This window comes from Meles meles, chromosome 9 (genome assembly GCF_922984935.1).
Source record: "Meles meles chromosome 9, mMelMel3.1 paternal haplotype, whole genome shotgun sequence".
NCBI lineage: Eukaryota > Metazoa > Chordata > Mammalia > Carnivora > Mustelidae > Meles > Meles meles.
Genome location: NC_060074.1, coordinates 14510548 through 14531357, shown reverse-complemented (window position 1 = coordinate 14531357; position 20810 = coordinate 14510548). Strand labels below are relative to the sequence as shown.

At 42.7% G+C, this 20810-nt stretch overlaps 1 protein-coding gene across 2 annotated transcripts in view; it reads right to left on the bottom strand.

Annotated features, from left to right (window-relative positions):
* The window catches only part of FAM117B (family with sequence similarity 117 member B), a 74771-nt gene extending 61088 nt beyond the window's left edge, over positions 1–13683 (bottom strand). Inside the window, exon 1 of one of the 2 annotated variants that reach the window (XM_046019196.1) lies at positions 11966–13683. In XM_046019196.1, coding sequence (XP_045875152.1) covers positions 11966–12563 — 598 coding nt within the window. In that variant the 5' untranslated portion in view covers positions 12564–13683. The remainder of the gene's footprint in view (positions 1–11965) is intronic. The other variant, XM_046019194.1, reaches the window with a different exon arrangement.
* Between the last annotated feature and the right edge of the window lie 7127 nt (positions 13684–20810).

Here is a 20810-nt window from a genome sequence, read left to right as displayed (position 1 = left end):
TCAAATACTCACTATGGAAATATGTAAGGAAATACAAATGAAAACCATGATGTACACTATTGTACACATTGAACTGGTAAAACTAAAGAAACAGCATCAAGTCTAATTCTGACAAGGCTTCACAGCAACAGGTAGATATACTGCTTTCTGTTGACAGGGTAAAGTGATTCAATCCTTTCGGAAAGCAATGCTACAAAAAAAAAAATCACATTACTTAAAACTTCACTCAATAATTTCAGTCCTGGGACCTTTTTCTAAAGAGGATATATATAAATGTATATTCATACTGCCCCCCAAATACATTACAAAGATTTTTATTAATTTATAAAGAGGAAAATAGAAACAAATGTCCACTAAACAGGAGAATGCTTAAGCCAAAATTTATAAACTTGGCAGAGATTTCAACCTTACAATACAAATAGCATAGCACACTTTCTTACGTCTTATTTGAAGGTTCAGACTCATTAAAAAATTTACGTCACTTCACACGTATTTTTTTTTTTAAGATTCTATTTATTTATTTGACAGAGAGAGATCACAAGTAGGCAGAGAGGCAGGCAGAGAGAGGGGGGGAAGCAGGCTCCCTGCTGAGCAGAGAGCCCGATTCAGGGCTCAATCCCAGGACCCTGAGGTCATGACCTGAGCCAAAGGCAGAGGCTTAACCCACTGAGCCACCCAGGCACCCCCACACATATTTTTTTAAATGGTATAAGTCTGACATCCACAGAGTGTTGTGGGTTTTTTTGCCTTTATTTTAAAAACTTAACATTACATAGGGTGCCTGGGTGGCTCAGTCAGCTAAGTGTAGAACTCTTGACTTAGGGTCAGGTCATGAACTCAGGGTCATGAGATCAAGCCCTGCATCAGGCTCTGTGCTGGACACAGAGCCTGCTCAGGATTCTCTCTTTCCCTCTCGCTCTTGCACCCCACCACACTCTAAGGAAAAAAAAAGCTTAACATTACATTTTTCAAAGTTTTAAAAGGGGGAAACTGTTCTATAATCTCTTACTGTACTTAGCTTTAAAACCAGTTAGCAATTAGAAGTATAGTATTAACTTAAAAAGCATCAGTCAAGGGGTGCCTGGGTGGCTCAGTCGTTAAGCATCTGCCTTCAGCTCAGATCAAGATCCCAGGGTCCTGGGACTGAGCCCCACATCAGGCTCCCAGTGCAGCAGGAAGCCTTGTGTTCCCTGTTCGCTCTCTTTCTGTCAAATACATAAAATTGTAAAAAATGAATAGTATTAGTCAAGACTGTGAAGATGGACCAGAATAATCTAATGAACTGTTACTAGAAATATGCAAACTTCCAGTATTAAAGGAATTTCCAAAAGGAGGACGCCAAGGATTTTTGGAGATAATATACTCAATAGTGAGCTAGCAGTATAATTTTCATACACAAAGTTCATTTATAAGGCAAAAAAATAGTACTCAAGCAAGTACTCAAGTATTCAGGCAAAATCCACTGTACCCAAGGCTTCCAAACAAATAGGGAAAAAGCAGACCAAAAAATTGAGGATGGGGCATGGGTCTTTACAAGTATTTTTTAAAGACAGGAATCCATCCATTCATTCAAACAAAATTTTTACTGGGTCTCATTTAAATCTTACAAGCTTTCCCTACCTTGATTACCCCAACTGAAGGGAGAAAGGAATAGATTAATTCTAACAGAAAAGTAACGGGTGGGCCACACGATATTTTTTAAAAAATTAATTGGTAGGGAGACTGTCCAAAGATATGGGTTCCAAGCCTTTCTTATACAAGAAACATAACGTTTCTGAAGTAGATCAGGGGCATTCGTAAGGCACTAAATCAATTTCCAGAAGCAGACATTTCAAGAATTCTTAGCAATATCGTTAATGCAACTCCTTTCCAGGAAAGTGAAGAACATCTACCTGCAATTCACTTAGCAATCCATATCTATACATAAAGCACTCTGACTCAAGACAGCGTCCCATAGGGCCATTATCAGGCTTTTGCCATTCAATGTTACTCTTCTTAGTAACGTTATATATTTTCTTGTTTATATGGAACAAGTCAATATTAACCCTTGACTACTGCAAAATTCTATATTGCCTCTCTCTTTAATTCTAAAGTCTGTAAGGCCAGGGATGTCTTCTTAATATCTTTAAAGCTACTCTGCACAGAGTGCACTTAAGTCCTAAAATAATATAAAGAGACATTACTCATCCTTATCTTTAGAAATATCAGTACATGCACAATAGGAAAACATAAGTGATGTGAAATGGTTTTCCAGAAACTACCAGAGCTTAGAAAATCCCAGTAAGACACCAAGTAAAATAATTTTTAAGAATGCTAAATTAGGGGCCCCTGGGTGGCTCAGTGGGTTAAAGCCTCTGCCTTCAGCTCAGGTCATGATCCCAGGGTCCTGGGATCAAGCCCCGCATGGGGTTCTCTGCTCAGCAGGAAGCCTGCTTCCCTCTCTCTCTCTGCCTGCCTCTCTGCACTTGTGATCTCTGTCAAGTAAATAAATAAAATCTTTAAAAAGAAAAAAAAGAATGTTAAATTAGAAGTGTAAAAAAATTTTTTTTATCTTCCAAAATGTCCATGTCATTATTAATAGTGTCAGTGCACCATGCTCCAAAAGTATACGATCTACTCTGTATGCCTGTAGAATATAGTAGCATTTATGAAACCAGTTGTCATTAACATTATTAACTTAATCACCCAATTAGGGCAAAAATCTCAGCCTTCATTATGCTCTCTCATTTCCCTCATCCCTCAAATGTAATCAGTTAACAAGTCCTATCAATTATTTGCTTCTCATAAGCCCTTTTTCATTCACACTACAACCACTTTTTCTTTTTTTCTTTTTCTTTTTTTCACGTCTTCAGTACTCAATTTGAGTACTGAAGACGTAAAAATAAAAGATTTTTTATTTTTAATTGCTTATAAAAGATATTCATCTAAAGTAAAAACAGTAACAATGTATTATAGGATTTATAACAGAGAAGCAGAATATTTAGGAGGCAGGAAATGGAAGTGTATTAACAAAAGATTATAACGTGAACTATTAGACAACACAGATACAGAACATAGCCATCACTGTAGGAAGTTCTCTTGGACAGTGCTGCTCGAGTGCAACCCCTAACAACATAGTAAGATGAGATATAACTAATAACTAACAGTGAAGATAAAATGCAATCTTAAAACAGTAATCCAAAGGATGACGGGGGGGGGATAAAAACAGGCTCCTGGAAGTCAGGTATGAACTGATACCAAGTCCTGACATATACTTGACAAAAGAAAGAAAAATGTATATCTCTGGCCAAGAAATTTCACTTCTAAGCATTCATCCTACAGATAAACTCTTAAGTACACAAACAAGAATATTTAACATAATGTGTTATGTTTTTATTTATTTATTTTTAAAGATTTTATTTGAGAGAGAGAGATCACAAGTAGGTAGAGAGGCAGGCAGGGGTGGGGGGAAGCAGGCCCCCACTGAGCAGAGAGCCCATGTAGGGGCGCCTGGGTGGCTCAGTGGATTAAGCCGCTGCCTTCGGCTCGGGTCATGATCTCAGGGTCCTGGGATCGAGCCCCGCATGGGGCTCTCTGCTCAGCGGGGAGCCTGCTTCCCCCTCTCTCTCTGCCTGCCTCTCTGCCTACTTGTGATCTCTCTCTCTGTCAAATAAACAAATAAAATCTTAAAATAAATAAATAAATAAATAAATAAATAAATGTTTTTTAAAAACCTGATGAAATAATGAATGGTAAATTACCCTATAAACACAGACACACATATTCATACTTGTATGTGCCACAGAATAACTCTGGAATAATACAAGAAACAGCTAACTGAATTTCTCTGAGAATAATGAACTTAAATATTTTCTTTTACCATAAAGAAAAGATATTTTCTTTTACCGTTTATAATTTTTTTCACCACGTGTACACATTATCTGCAGAGAAAGGAAAGTGGGGGGAGGAATATATGCAGGTAGGTAGACTGCAACATACAACTACAACATCAGCTCTTTAAGAGCAAGAACCCCCCAAAATACTTAAGTTTACTTCCAGAAGAATTTTACACTAGCTCATAAAGAAGAATGGTCAACTAAAAATTTCATGTAGGTTTTCTGGGAATACACTCTAGGTAATTTCACCTCCACTGTATGCAAGCCTTTAACAGAAAGCTCTTCTATTACACTCCTATAATACTGAAGGAATAGAAAGGTATAGCCCCCAAGGACAACAGACAGGAAAAAAGATAACATCAGAAGAGATGTTTCAACCAAGTTTTGAAAGCAGATATATTAAGTGATAAATTAGCTGCAATCTGATTTTAACTCAACCCAAAACTTCCTGAACTGTCCAACAGAAGTTCTAGATTTCTGTGCAAAGAAAAGTTCCTTACCATTCACAGTAAAGCAATGAATAATCTGCTGCATTTTCAACTTCTTATATGAATAAACAAACTTTTTCTTGTTTAACAAGCATCAAGAGCGAGGACAGAAATGTTTCATTTCATTTGAAAATGAAATGTGGGTGTGCTCACTTCAAGTTCAACACAAAATTGAGTTATTTGTACAGCAAAACTGTACATGTATTGCCTTAAAGAGATAAATTTTGTTTTTATTTCTGAAACATCACTTTTAGTGTATAAAAAAGAGATCAAGGAACCAACATATGTGTACAATTCTGCATAACTTATATTTGAGACAGATCACGTTACTTGGAAAGAATTCTTTCAAACTATTATACAAATTGTGTCTCATGCTGTTTTTTTTTTCATATTATCTTGGGTTATGGTTTCCATAGCTTTATTATATACCTTTGTCAATAAATTTTCATATTGTAAAAACCAACTTTACTAACTTCACTACTGAGTCTGCCTTTAGAAAAATTAAATCCCATTTGGTTTAAGCCATTTAAGCAAAATGTATTGTGGCTGTCTTAGGAATTTTTAAAAATCTATGAAAGGGAAAGAGATTGGGGTGCCTGGCTGGCTCAGTCAGTGGAGCACGCAACTCTTGATTTTTGGGTCATGAATCTGAGCCCCATGGTGGGCATGGAGCTTGAAAGAGAGGGGAAGAGGGGAGGAAAAGATGAGGGGAGAGAGGAGGAAAGAGAGGAAAGAATGGAAGGAAAGAAAGGAAGGAATGAAGAAAGAGGGGTGAGAAAGAGAAAAGAAGGAAGACTGATTTCAAGAAAGGTGAGCTAAACTGTTTTTCCCCAAGAAAAGGTAGCGGGGAAAATTATACAAAATGAATAAACTTATAATACATTGGTCAAATAGATCCACAGAGAAATCAGTCTGTACTCAGTGTATTAATTACCACCATCCCATTATATCTCAGCTTAGTGACCATGAAAGCAGGAGTTCCTTGAGAAACAGAAAATATCCCCCAAGCAAAAAGACTGGGAAAAACTGCTTTAGCGAGATTAACTAGGCAGACTCTGGACTTAACCTCAGGCATGATACTGTAGAACCCTTCCCGGGGGAACCTGGCAGGAAAAAACCCTACACTAGGAGTCCTTTTGTCATCATTCTCTTGTAAGATCCCCCAGTCCACCATCCTGACCTAGCCAGACAGAACACCTAATCAGCGTTTTCGGGTCTTATTTAAATAATAATAGAAAACTACTTTTCAACATGACAGAAGAAAAGTTCAAGACAAAAAGAACGCTGAAGATAATGCAGAAGGCAACTTTGAGGGTATTTACACCTTTTATAAACATTTTTAGTAGACCCTGACAATCACAGAGCAAGGTAAATTCTCTTGAAAAACGAAAATATGATGACCAAGATTTAAAAATCAATTTAAAGGACAGAAGATAGGGGCACCTGGGTGGCTCAGTGGGTTAAGCCTCTGCCTTCAGCTCAGGTCATGATCTCAGGGTTCTGGGATCGAGCCCCACATCAGGCTCTCTGCTCAGCGGGGAGCCTGCTTCTCCCTCTCTCTCTGCCTGCCTCTCTGACTACTTGTAATCACTCTCGCTATCAAATAAATAAGTAAAAATAAGTAAAAAAAATTTTTAAAAAAAGGACAGAAAATAAAATAAAGCTGTTAGAAAAAAGAACAATACGATAAACTAGGACAGAAATAAGAAAAGTAGTAGTAGTTCAATCCAAGGGGTCCCACATAGCAGGAGTTCCAAAAAGATACAACAGACAACAGAAAGGAGAAGTGATTAAAAAACTTTCCCCTGAAACAAAGAGTACTAAGAGTTGAAAGGGACCGTCTCTAAGGGCAGGAGGTAGGAGTAGAGATGGGACAATAAAACATCTTATTTGATTGTAAGTTCAGTGTTACTTGATTTTTTTTTTTCATTAAGATTTAAGTAATCTCTACACCCAATATGGGGCTTGAACTCACAACCCCAAGATCAAAAGTCACATGCTCTACCAACTGAGCCAGCCAGGGGCCCCAGTGCTTTTTGATATTTTTAATTATATAAATATACTTTGAGAAAAACCAAATTTAAATTTTAAAATATAGCATTCGACAATTATGTCACTTCTTTCTTCTTCAAGGAGTTTGGACACACAAGTAGCTGACTTTCTCAACTTCCTTCCCTTCTACGGCCTACTTCCCTTCTCTTGCTAAAGCTGTCATTTTAACCCACCCTCACCACCTTCTTATTCTCAGAAAAAGAAGTGTCCTTAGTCATTTCTGAGATTTCCAGACTGGGTGAGCTAGATCCCACTGCCGCTCACATTCTCCATGACCTCGGTCCATCTACTATTTTCATTTTCTCTTACACTAGCAGTCTCATTCTCCCCTGAATCCTTTCCCCACACCTAAAAAAAAACATAAAATTCCCCCACTCTATAAACAAACAAATGAACCTTAGCCCAACTCTTCATCCTGTTTTGTCCCTTTCCTTCCTTTCAGTGACATAAGAGAAATTTGTACTCCTTAAGAGTAATTTTTAATCATTACCCTTACTTTTTTTCCTTTAAGTATTTTATTCATTTATTTGACAGACAGAGATCACAAGTAGTCAGAGAGGCGCGGGGGGGGGGGGGGAGCAGGACCCCCGCCAAGCAGAGTCCCATGGGGGGCTCATTCCCAGAACCCTGGGATCATGACCTGAGCTGAAGACAGAGACTCTAACCCACTGAGCCACCCAGGCTCCCCTCATTACCCTTACTTAATAACCCTCACCTACCACTTTAGTCCAATTTCTGTCCCCCACAAACTACTTTCTCTGAGCCATCATCAACTGATGATCATCTGAATCATCAAATTCAAAAGCCTATTCTCCAGGGTCACCCTTGTTCTCGTCACAGAATTTGAAAATCTTTATCATCCCCTCCTTGAAATCCCATCTTTCTTTCGGCTCTCTCAACACTATTCTACCATTCCTCCTCCCATTCTCATGCTTCTCACTGGCTTTTCTTTCTACCCTTAAAATGCTTGTTTTCTCCCAGAGTTCTATCCTGAGCCTTCTCCCCATCATCTGATCCAGTCTCATCATTTCAAGCATTGCCCACATGCGAATGCCTAGCATGAAGTACATGTTAAATGACTGTTTACTGAACTGAAATCAGTGAGTCCCAACTTTCTGCCCCAATTCAAACTGCACTCCTGAGTTCTAAAACTGTATTTGCCACAATCTAGGCAATTACCTGGATTTCCTGAGAAGACAAACTAAACATTTAAACTAAACTTTGTTCATTTTCTTTTCACAAGCTTGCACTCCCTCCTGTATTATCACAATTAGTACCATCAACCAACCAATTATCCTCAGCTGCCTCTTTCTCAATCCCTATGTCCAACAGGTTACCAAATCAAAGTCTCCTCACCCTCTTTTACCCTTACCATTCCCACTTCTTTAGCACTTAAATTCACATGCTCGACGCCTTAGTTACTACCCTATAGTCTCTCCCATCTCAAATTCATGTTCTACTCATCCTGAGTAATACACATCTTAAGAATGTAAATACTCAAAAAAAAAAAAAAGTAAATACTACTACCCCAACACTAACAAATTACCCCAAATGTCTAAACCCTTGGATGATGAGGATGATAAAGATGAAATGAAAACATACAATACTGAGAGATTTCTATAACCACACGGAGTTTAAAAGGATCTTATCCTTCTGACAATTCTCTACTATAAACACTACTAGTATCCTCCCCCTCCCCCGCCCTTTTTTTAAGAGACAGGAGGGTGGAGAGGAGCAGAGGGAAAGGGAGAGAAGAATCTTAAGCAGGCTCCACACCCAGAACGGAGTCCAACACAGGGCTCAATCTCACAACCCTGCGATCATGACCTGAGCTGAAGGCAGACATTTAACTGACTGAGCGAACCAGGTGCCCTTACAGAACTGAGTCAAATGTAAATTCTGCTAGACAAGATGTTGAACTAATAGGAAGGTTCCACTTTGCCTCATCTTCAAACTGTAAAACACAGACATAACAAACCAAAAGGATTCCCCTGAAGGTATGAAGTCAGCATCAATCCTCCAAAAGTTGGAGAAACACTGAATTCCTAAAGCTGCATATTTCACAAAGTACTGGAAAGCAGAAGTCTAAGATGCCAAAGATATGAAGTCCTGGCAACCGGCCTCCTGATTATTAGTCCAGAGAAGTCCATCTCTTGTTGCTGCTCTTGCCACTCCCTTACCCCAATAAACAACCAAATTCATACATAACGTAATGTATACAAGTAAGCAGAAAATTAGTAAAAACACGTATTGCTATGTACATATCAGCCACACTGCAAAAATAATTTTTACACACTGCACTAGTGTTCTTTTCTGCAATGAGTTTTCAAACTATTTTCCTTTGGGGTTTCTAGTGTCTGCTGTTCTAATTTGGCGCATAACAAAACCACAGAGGCCTGCAGTGGAGGCCTTTCAGGGTCTGCCTTTGCAGCAAGGACCCTAAGTAATTCAGATAGAGATGAAGCACAGACCACACTTGAACTACAGTTCTGGATGCCCACAGGCAATATTCTCTCCAATCTGAAATTGCATACAACCATGAAAATTAAGCCTACACTGGCAAATTTATGTTACATCCACTAAAACTAGAAGCAAAACTAACAGGATACACAATATCTAACTTTTATACCGAGGTACTGTGCTCAGTATTTTTCAATTTCCTTTCAGTTAATCCTTCCCACCATATGAAGCAGATATCCTCCATCATCACCTATTTCACAGATAAGAAAGTCAAGGGTTAGAAAGTTATTCACTTCCCCATATCATATGGCTTCTAAGTGGTGGAAAACTGATATTAAGCCCAGACTGTCTATCCAAAGCCTACTCTAATATGCCACCTCTCCACTTGTAATATGCCTATTTGACATTTTATTAAGATAAAAGGAGGGAAAGCACAAAAACAAACCTCACCTTCTTCCTCATTTTTTTCTTCCTCATTTTATCTATAGTTAACACTGTTGCCTAATTACCCTCTCTAAGCATTTCTCAGTTCCTAATGGCAAACCAGTTTGCCATGGAGATGGCAGGCACTGAAGGTGAGAAGTTTAAAATATGTCAGGAATAGGTGCTTGGATTACTTTATAGTAGTCAAGAGAAGAAAGTTCTGGATTAACAAACGATTATCTTTAACGCTGGGAGAATAAAGCAACCGGGTAGGAATGTTGGAAGAATGGGGATGCCCCCCTAAAGACTCTGACACCTTCAACTCAGAGGCTTTCAGATACTGGATTCCCTAAAAGGTTAGGGCATCAGAGACACCTTGAAGTTGGAGCCTTATCTAGATGGTCCCTGAAATTTGAGTCATATGAGGTTTATAAAACTACAGACCCTTTCCCACTACCTGTAACGATTTGTACATTTCACTAAGGCTGGAAACTGGTGATAATTCTCCTTTAATCAAAAAGGGAGTCTCTGCGATTAAAAAGATTCTCTTCCCCTCTTCTTTCCTTCCAGATTCAGTCTGAAGAAAATAGCAAATTATCTAGTTTGTGTTATGAAGACTTGAAATCTGAAAGTTGTACTCTGCATAAAAACTCACTAGAGTGAAACAAGACATTCCTGGGAAGGAAGCTATCAGACATTCGCTTCAGTGTAACTTAATGACAGACACTACTCCTTTCACATCTAGTTAGTTCAGCGTGCTCTGCTAGAGGAGAAGTTTTTATTTTCTGGCTCGTGTTTTTTGGTTTTGGTGGGGAGACGGGAAGCTTCTGAGAAGGGTTAATTTTACAGCATGAATGGAATGACAGATCTGGGACAAGAGAGCTTTGGGAAACATGAAGAGGGAGTACATGAAGAGGCTGAGACTCCAGAAAAAAGAGTCCTAAAGAGCAGAAAAAAAGAACACCTTCCTCCACTCTTTACCAATACTTAATTTAACCAGGCTCTCCTCAGGTTGCTGCTCTACTTCAAGGGGCACACAGTTGAGCGGGGAGCCACATTTTGTTGTCAGACTGGGGTCACCACCTCCTTCTTCCCTTCCACTTTCCACACTATGCCGGCTAAAGGCAAATTGAAGTAATCGTGTTCACCAGGTACACCTAAGAGATGCTTCAAAACCTAGGCACGTGTAATTTTGCTGTGTTATATATACCCAGGTTCTATCCTACACAACATGAAGCTACCCTCTTGATGTCAAAGACATGGTTTTGGAGTATCACCCAGCAGAAATCAAGTATCAACTTTACCACTTGTTACTTAATCTCTGAAACCTACCTACCTTGAGAGTTAAAATGAGGTCTTGCAGGTAAATCACCAAACATACAGCAGGAGCTCAGTAAAGTGATAACTATTATTTGAGGGGGAGGAAGATTCTAGTACTTTTAACAACTGACGTTGAAAAAAACCTGCATTTTTGAAAAGTTTAAAACAGTCTTTTTCTAATTAGGAAACACTATTGATCACTTTCCAGGGCAATCTCTCTGAAAAACGTATCCACTGTCTAAACTCTTTGATAAAATAACAGTAAGAAAGATTCATCCTGCTCCCTGCATTTTTGAAGGGACCCTTGAAACCACTTAATAATCTCTTTTATTTGGTTGGGAAGTACTGTACTAAGTTTCCTGAAATTTCCAGTAATTTTGCCTCAAAGATTCTTAAGACATTCTCTTGGCATGGGAAAACAAAGCTACATGTCTGTAGTATAACTGCATAAGCTAAAACCCACCCATTTCTTTTTTTTTTTCCAACAGATTCTAAAACGGAGGTAATCAGATGACAAATATTTCTCCACTTTCACAATTTGAATTTCTTTTTTAGTTACTCTTTATGAATGACGCCAGCGAAATCAAACAGCTCCATTCAGAACCTTTTCCAAGAAAGCTCCCAAGTACACAGAAAGACAACAGGGTTTTTTGGTCGCTGAAATAATAACAAGGAAGACAAACGGTGGGGTTTTTTAAAATAAAACAAATAAATGGTTTTACATCTAAACCGTATCAGTATTTCAGAGATAACACCCAGACTCTACGATAAAGCCCATAATCCGTCCAAAGGAATATTCCTTGTTTCTTGCTACCCACTTATTACGTCTCAGGAAATGCCCACAACGCTCCCAGACTCCCCTGTCTTCAGGGATCCAAATCTGCTATGCTAATGAATTCGATCTTTACAATCTGAAACTGTTTTGCGAAAGAGAAATACTTCGCGGCAGACATGTGCTATACTAACATTAACCATTATCACCTAAACAAAGTGACAAACCACTCCCAGCCTCACCCCCAAGGGAGGGCGAGCAGTAACGCGTCCGCAGCAGAATCCCAGGTTTATCATTAACACGTCCCGGCGCAACCACAGGGTTAGCGGCCCCACCTGCACCACCATTCCCGACCCGCGCAAGGTCGGCAAAGCCCTGAACGAGACAAACAGGGAGCGGTGCGGAGCGCGCCGGGCTCGCCCCGCGAAGGCGGCACCGCACCACCCGGGCACCGCCCCCAGCCCCGCCCCCGGCCGCCCTGCTCCGCGGTAGCGCCGCAGTCCCGCGCGAAAGCAGCGCGCGCCCAGGACCCCTTCCCGCCGCCTTCCCCTCGCCGCGCGGTCCCCAGCACGTACCTGCTTTGCAAACCGGGGCGCTTGGGCTCCTCCTCTCCGGGGAACTACGGCTCTGCTCCGGGGACCTTCTCCGGTGCCGGACGCGGGCTGGGGGTGGGGCCGCGCTCACCTCGCCAGTCCACAGGTGGGTGGGCGACGAGCAAGGCGACGACACGGTGCCCAGCAGCGGCGGTGGGGGCTGTGGCCGTGGGGGGCTCCCGCGAGCCCCGGGCGCGGTGCCGCGCGTGGGGCTGGTGCCTCGCGTGGACGTCGCGGACGCGCCCGTCTGCGTGGCCACTGTGGGGCTAGTGCGCGCGGCCGCATTCCCGCCGCCGCGCGTGGGGCTCGTGCTGCGCGAGGCGGTGCGCAGGCCCCCGCCGCCGCCGCTGCCGCCGCCTGAGGGGCCTGAGGCGCCACCACAGCAGCCGCCGTTGTTGCCGCCGCCGCCGCCGTTGCTCCGCGTGGGGCTGCCATGTTGCTGCTGCTGCTTCAGCTGGAACGGAACCGTCGCCCTCATGGGTTGAAGGCGGCTCCCGGCTCCCCCGGCCGTGGCGACCGCACCGCCCCCGAGGGAGCCGGCCGGCGTGGGGGACCCATTGCGCCTCACCCGCTGGGACATGGTCCCCCCCCTTCCCGGTGACTGGGCGAGACGGGGGGGGGCGATTGTTGTTGTTGGGTTGCAGGGGTTGGATTCTCGAGGCCGGAGGGAAGGTCCCCGCGACGGGGTGACGAAGCCGGAATCCGGGGAGCAGGGGGCGCCCGGGCCGCGGCCGGCAGCAACGAGATGGTGCAGCCGCCGCCACCAACGCCGCCGCCGCTCCTGCTCATCAACAATAGTGTCTCCTCTGCTGCCCCCGCCCCCCGCGAACGCCCATTGGTGTAGCGTCAGCCGCGCTGGAGCCGCTCCACCGCGCCCATTGGCTGCTAGCAGCTCGGGTCTCGGGCCCCCGGGGCCTTAGAGAGCCTGGGTTTGCGCCGAGACCGTCTGTTCTTTAAAGAGAAAGAGACCCCGCCCCCCGGGGAAAGGGGAGCGGAGGAAACAGGCCGTGTGTATGTGTAATGTGTGCGCGTGCGCGCGCGTGTGTAAGTGTGTGTACACGTGAATGTACGCGTACGGGCGCCTGGCACGCGCGTCTCTCCCTTCCCACTGGGGGGAGCCCTGGGGACACAGACTCTGGAATATTGCCAAAGGGAATGTCCCGACCCAGAGCGGTGCCAAAGCGGTCTGAAGTCTTTTCCCCATAACTAATTTCTTACCCCAGTTTTAGAGCTCAGAGGGTGTGGAAGTGCATCCCTTTTTGTTCTGTCCTAATTCCGTCAACGTCTGGACAGAGCCCAGAGGAGAAATTTAATTGATTTTATTGGCATTTTACATACACCTCGACCCCTTTTTGTTTGTTTGTTTAAATCTCTACAAAGAGGCAGATCTCAGAAAGATTAAAATTGCTGGTTAGAATGCGGTTTTAGATTGTGGTTACCAAGTCCAATTACCAAGTGCTATCGCTAGCTTCCTGTATCTCCAGCCATCAAGAATTTATTTTAATCAGCTACTTCACAGTTACGCGATACCTTGGAAAGATGTGTGCTACCTTACCAGTTTGTAAAGTGCCATAGTTTGCAAAGGGATTTATTTGATACATCGTTATTTCAGACAGAATTGCGCTCCTATAAATTCATATTTTTGTCTAATGGAGGAAAGGTGTTCGTAGTATGGACAAGAACTTAGGGAGACACGCATACGCTAGTCTAAAATAATCGTAGGAGCTCCTTATCAAGACCTCCCCCCCAAAAGTTAGACCCAACACTATAATATATATATATTTGTATTTGATTATTTATTTTTTATTTGAGAGAGAGAGAGATTACAAGTAGACAGAGAGGCAGGCAGAGAGAGGAGGAAGCAGGCTCCCAGGACCCTGACATCATGACCTGAGCCGAAGGCAGTGGCTTAATCCACTGAGCCACCCAGGCGCCCCCCCAACACTATAATATTGACTTGACTTCTCAGGTTACAAATTGCCTGCCCATGACCTCTTTTACAGGTTATTAGATGTACATTCTAGACAGACTTCGTCTTGTAAAAATGTGAAAGTGAAGGGCACAGTATGATTCACTCTGGACCTGAAATTCTACTGGGACACTGCACTGTGGAGGAAAGCCTTGGAAGATCCCAGACCCACCACTTAATCCATAACCTTAGATAGATAGATCACTAGCCAGTTTCCTTATCTGTAAAATGCAGAACCATCTCCTTCATATAATTATAACTAACCAAGGCTTAAATGAGAATATAGTGCATAGAAGACACTCAGTAATTCCAGAGCCTCCCTGTGATTCAGAGGCCGACCTCTCTCCTTATCACTCATTCCTCCTCTCTTCCCTTATCACAAAAAGGACCCCAAGCCCTTAACCCATGAACCTGTCTTAAGCCAGCTGGTGCTCTGAATAAATCTTGTATCACTATGGTTCCCAACAACCTGTGGTAAGACGGAAACAGCTGCTCATGAGACAGAACACACAGGAAACTGCCGACAAGATCCACGCAGATAGTGAGGTCCCATCTTAAAACGATGAGTAAGAGATAAAATAAACCTTTAAATAAAGATGTCATGGACACTGTATCTGACACTTTTGTCCTGCACAAAGCAGGAGCTCAATACAAACTTAACTGAATTAAACCGAGGGAGTTCAGCAGCCCTCATATTTGGGGCTTCCTGATCAATTTTTCTTTTCCTGATGAGTTCAAGATTATTATATTTTTGCTTACCCTTGTAATTAATCCCTCCATCCTCAGTGCGTTTATTTTTCTTTTTAAATAAAAAAATGTGGAGTATAGTTGATACACAATGTTATATTATTTCAGATGTGCCTGATCAATTACTTTTGATGTCCCCAAGCCAGAGAGCTATTTGTAGGAGCAAGAGACTCTGCTTTCCTGAGCTAATGTGCTGAATTCAACACATAATCTCATTAGATCAAAGAGTTAAAGTGTCCTTGGATCAATCACGAGTTCACCTTCTGCTTCTAGTCATGTTTCTTATAGAGAAAACTCTACAGTTCCAGAAAATGCCTCTTTTTCAGCTTACTTCACTCATCAGTTTAGGGGTTAACTTGAAACAAATGAAAGCAGGTATTAACCATTTTAGCCCTTTTGTACTAAAGGATATTTGTGATGGCTTGTAAACAAAACTTTGAAGGTGTGAAGTCATCAAAGAAAGCTATACACACACACACACACACACACATATGTTTATGTATCTGTGTGTGTGTGTACAGTTCTTGGATACCTTAGAACTCTTCAGTCTATTTTTTTTTAAGATTTTTTTTTTTTTTTTTTAGGGGTGCCTGGGTGGCTCAGTGGGTTAAAGACTCTGCCTTTGGCTCAGGTCATGATCCCAGGATCCTGGGATCGAGCCCTGCATTGGGCTCTCTGCTCAGTGGGGAGCCTACTTCCTCCCCTGTCTCTCTCTCTCTCTCCCTCTCTTTCTCTCTGCCTGCCTTTCTGCCTACTTGTGATCTCTGTCAAATAAATAAATAAAATCTTTAAAATATATATATATATATATATATATTTTTTTTAAGTAGGATCCACGCCCAGTGTGGCCCTGAACTCAACCTTGAGATCAAAAGTGCATACTCCAGTCATCTGGGTGGCTCAGTCAGTTGGGTGTCTGCCTTCATCTTGGATGGTGATCCTAGCATCCTGGGATAGAGCCCCACATTGGGCTCCCTGCTTGCTGGGGAGTCTGCTTCTCCCTCTTCCTCTGCCCCTCCCCCTGCTTGTGCTCTCTCTCTGTCAGATAAATTTTTAAAAAAAATTGTGTACTCTACTAAGCCAGCCAGGTGCCCTTGTTTTTAAGATTTAATGTCAATGCATAAAAGCATCATTTACTCTTGCCCTTGACTTCATGATCTGTTGTTGAAGATTCAGAACAAGGTACATCAAGGTGGTATACTGGTCTTCAGTTTCCCAGTTTATGAAGTAAGTCATTGTATTTCAAGGATCAACAGAATAAACATGTCTCCCTCCGGTTTAACCCTGTTCTTATGATATCATTCAATTTATGTATGAAGTTGAAAAAGCGTCATATTGAAATTGGTTTATCTGTATTTAAACTCCAGAAGGCAACATTGCTGATAGGCTCATTTGCTTCTGTGTTTTCTTGACTCTTTCAAATGATCTTTTTAGGGTACCTGCGTGGCACAGTTGTCTAAGTAGCCAACTCCTGATCTCAGGGTCATGAGTTTGAGCCCCATGTTGGACCGCATGGTATGCTGGGCTCCACACAGGGTGTGGTACCTACTGAAAAAAAAAATTAAAATTAAATAAAGTGAGCTTGTTTTGGTAAAGGAGGGTGGATTCTGAGAAAAAGTTTATCTTCCTGTAGTTTTCTTTTTCTTCTTTAGTTTTAGTGAAGTCAGACATATCCTTTTGTAACTCTCTAAAATGTCACCTAATGGAACATTATGCAGCCACTAAAATGATAATTACAAAGTCATAAATTCCTTTCACTTCAAAATGGAAAAACTAAAATGTATCCATTGTAGCTGCAATAATACAAAAAAAAATTTATGCATTATAAACAAACACTGATGGGTAAGATACTAATATGAAAATAAAACAGTCATTTTTAAGATGGGATTTGAGGAGGTATTCTCTTCCCCAAGAAATGCTGGTACAATAGCCCCGCTTATCCACGTTTTTGCTTTCCATGGTTTCAGTTACCAACAGTCAACCTCAGTCTGAAAGCAGATGATCCCACTTCCGGCAAATACTTAGAGGTCACTATTAGCTAACTATGTCACAATGCCTACGACATGTCACTTCATCTCCTCTTGTAGGCTTTTCATTTCACATCATCACGAGAAGTGTGAGTAAGTATATTTTGAGAGAGACCACATTCACGTAACTTTTACTGCAGGATGTTTTTCTATTTTATTATGAGTTATCGTTTCTCTCTTACTGTGCCTAATTTATAAATTAAACTTTATCATAAGTATGTGTGTATAGGAAAAGGCACGGTGTACATAAGGTTTGATACTATCTGCAATTTTAGTCATCCCCTGGGGGTCTTGGAATGTATCCCCCTTGGATAAGAGGGGACTACTGTATACAATTTCCTAATGAAAGAGCAGAATTATCAGAATTTAAATTGCTGACTGATATTCTTCCTCAAAATCTGACTGCTACTTCACAGAGACTTTTGTTATGACCATTTCTTTTTTTTTTTTCAAGATTTTATTCATGTATTTATTTGTCAGAGAGAGAGAGAGAGAGAGAGCACAAGCAGGGGGAGTGCAGGCAGAGGGAGAAGCAGGCTCTCCGCAGAGCAAGGAGTCTGATGCAGAACTCGATCCCAGGATTGTAGCATTATGACCTAAGCCGAAGGCAGACGCTTAACTGACTGAGCCACCCACGTGTCCCTGTCTCAGAACATTTCATGAAGGCTTTCCACAGCATCACACATTCTGGTGTTATTCTCCCCACTCTACTCCTTGGTCATTTTTCCTGGCTTCTTCCCACTCTGACCCTTAAATGGTAAGGGACCTCAGGACTCTATCCCAAGCCTTTGACTCCACTCACTCCCCAGAACGATGGCCCATTTGTATGCAGAATTCCACTGACCACCACACTGCCCTCTATTTAACTGCCTGCTGGGCATCTCACCTTGTGTCCCTCACGGGTGCCTCAAACCCCGTCCGCAGGTGGATCGTCATCTTCCCTCCACTCATCCACATACAACAACTGGCTCCTCCTCCAGTTTTCCCTCATCTGAATAACTGGTGCCACTCTCTACTCAGCAGCCTAAAACAAAACCAGGGAAGTCACTGTGGTTCTCACGCTCCATTATGGCAAGTCCAATGACTCACCATATCTTAACGACCCTAGCTTCTAAATATTTTGTGAATCCACCACTCTTCTCCAAACTCACCCCCTCTTCTAGCCATGCCTCTATCTTCTCTGGTCTCACTCTTACACTTACCTAGCCAGTCATCCTAGATCATCTTTGCCCCAGCCTACTTCTCCGGGCTCCCCGTTCCTCACCTGTAATCCATTCCCCACACATCTAGAGGAGTAGTCCTTTAAAACTACAAACTTAATTACCTTGCTCTACTCTCTGAAGCTTTCCATTTCTCTTGGGATAAAGCTCCCAGTCCGAAGGCTTACCACACATTCCATGGGCCTACCTCTTCCTCTCTAGGCTCCAGGCATACTGTCTTCTCTGGTTTCCCTCAAATACTTCACACTCTCGTCCTGAGGCCTTCACACATTATTTCCTCTGCCTGAAACACTCCTCACTCTCACTACTAGTCCAATTCCTAGTCCAGTCTGTTCCTAGATCAGGAAAGCTTGGATTGTCTTGCTCCCCACTTAAATTAGCTTCCTTTTTTCAAAAAGATTTTTTTTAAAATTTATTAATTTTTGAGGGGCAGAGAGAGAGCATGCGTGGGGAGAGGGGCAGAGGGAGAAGCAGACTCCCAGCTGAGCAGGGAGCCCAATGCGGAACTAGATCCCAGGGCCCTGGGATCATGACCCGAGCCAAAGGCAGATGCTGAACCGACTAAGCCACCCAGGTATCCCTTAAGTTAGCTTCCTCAAGTTCATAGTAACACCATACTTCCTGGTTGTAGTCATCATAACACATTATCTTCAGTATCTGTATTTTCTTGTCAATGTTAAGCTCTACAAGAGCTTGTTTGTTCACTCAACGAATAGTCATTGGCAGCCTTCTCTGTGCAGAGCACTGTGAGGCACTGGCTCTAGAGCAATGAGCAAACCCACAAGCTCACTGTCTTCTTGGATTTAAATCTGCAGGAGACAGACGATGAGCAAAACAGGCATGTGCGCCCATACACATAACCACACATGTGAATAAATTACCACCTGCAGAAGTTCTACAAAGGAAACCATAGAGTGCCATGAACAACGACAACAGTGGAAATCTAGCTAAGCTAGGTGGAAAGCACTTTCTGAAAAGGTGACATTTTAGATGAGACCAAAAAGGGAAGAATGAGTCATCCATGGAAAGAGAATTCCAAACAAGGAATAGCTGGTAGAGACTAAGGAAGGAAAAGGCTCTGTGTGCTTGAGGAACCAAAAGAAGACCAGTGTCAGTAAAGGGGAGATGAGTTCAGAGAGAAGACTGGAGAGGTAAATAGAGGCTAAATGATTTAGAGATTTTTAGGCCCTGGTAAGGGTTTTAGATTTTTTTCTTAAAAGATTGTATTTAGGGGCGCCTGGGTGGCTCAGTGGTTTAAGCTGCTGCCTTCAGCTCAGGTCATGATCTCGGGGTCCTGGGATCGAGTCCCGCATCGGGCTCTCTGCTCGGCGGGGAGCCTGCTTCCTCCTCTCTCTCTCTCTCTGCCTGCCTCTCTCCCTACTTGTGATCTCTCTCTGTCAAATAAATAAATACAATCTTTAAAAAAAAAAGATTGTATTTATTTATTTGACAGAGAGAGATCACAAGCAGATAGAGAGGCAGGCAGAGAGAGAGAGGGGGAAGCAGGCTCCCTGCTGAGCAGAGAGCCTGATGCGGGACTCGATCCCAGGACCCCGAGATCATGACCTGAGCCGAAGGCAGCGGCTTAACCCACTGAGCCACCCAGGCGCCCCAAAGGTTTTAGATTTTTATCTGAAGTGCTATGGTGTATTTTAAATAAAGCTGAGCCCACTCATTGCCCATATCCACATAAGATCTCATTTAAAGGAAACAACAGATAGTGAACATAAAAATGAAAAGCAGTCTAATATTTACTGAAGTCTATGAAATAAGCACAAAATGGAAATTTCTGTGTATGAGTCTCAGTAAACATGATAAAAAAAAATCTTGATCTATCTAAGTTCTACTCAGTACAGCACAGCAACACTCTCCAGTCTCTCCTCTCTCTGAATATTACCCCAAAAAAGTAGGCCAGATCTGGACTTGGCTCTTCTTTTATTGGCTTCCTTCTCTCCTCTTCAAGATTACATTTCCTGCCCTTGTTAATGTAAGCCCATCTATGCTTTCAGACTGAAATCTGCACCTCAACCCATTTATCCTGATCGGCACAACAGAAGCCCCAGGCTGGGGGGGGGGGGGCGGGGAGCGGGGGGGGGGGGGGTGTGTGATTGGGAGCGTGGAATTCTTCCTAGAAAGATGTGGGAATGAGAGAATTCTTATATTTTCAGTTTTTAATTTGTTTTGTGTTTGTTATCACTACCATTGCCTTTGCTTTCGCGCTGGGAATCTCCTCTGGCCACTGTGGCCAATGACTTGTTGGGGAGCAGGAAGTAGCAAGGAAAATGCTGAGGAGTCTATTGCAAAGAACCAAGGGGGATGGGGCACTTGGGTGGCTCAGTTGGCTAAGCCTCTGCCTTCAGTTCAGGTCATGATCTCAGGGTCCTGGGATTGAGCCCCACATGGGTCTCCCTGCTAAGTCGGGAGTCTGCTTCTCCTTTCCCCTCTGCTCTCCCCACCCCCGCTCATGCACGCTCTCTCTCCCTCTCTCTCAAATAAATAAATAAAATCTTAGAGGGGGAAAAAAAAAAAGCAAGGGGGATTACAGAGAGAAAGACAGTGGATGGATTCAAGATCTAGGTGGAACTAATTTGTCTTGCAGGTTGTGGGAGGTAAGAGAGAGAAGCTGTCAGGGATGTCCCCCAGATCTCTGGCTTGACCCCCTTGGTGGTTGGTGGTCTGTTTGCAAAAATGGGGAAGAGAGGAGGGAGGGATAGCCTTGGGAGCCTGAAATCAGTCTAGGTTTGGAAGTATGATGTTTGAGTTTCTTGTGACTTATTGAAAAGGAGTCATTGAAAAGGCAGTTGTCTATGTAAGACTCAAGTTCAGAGAGGTCAGGCCAGGAGGTATAAATTTGGGGATTTTCA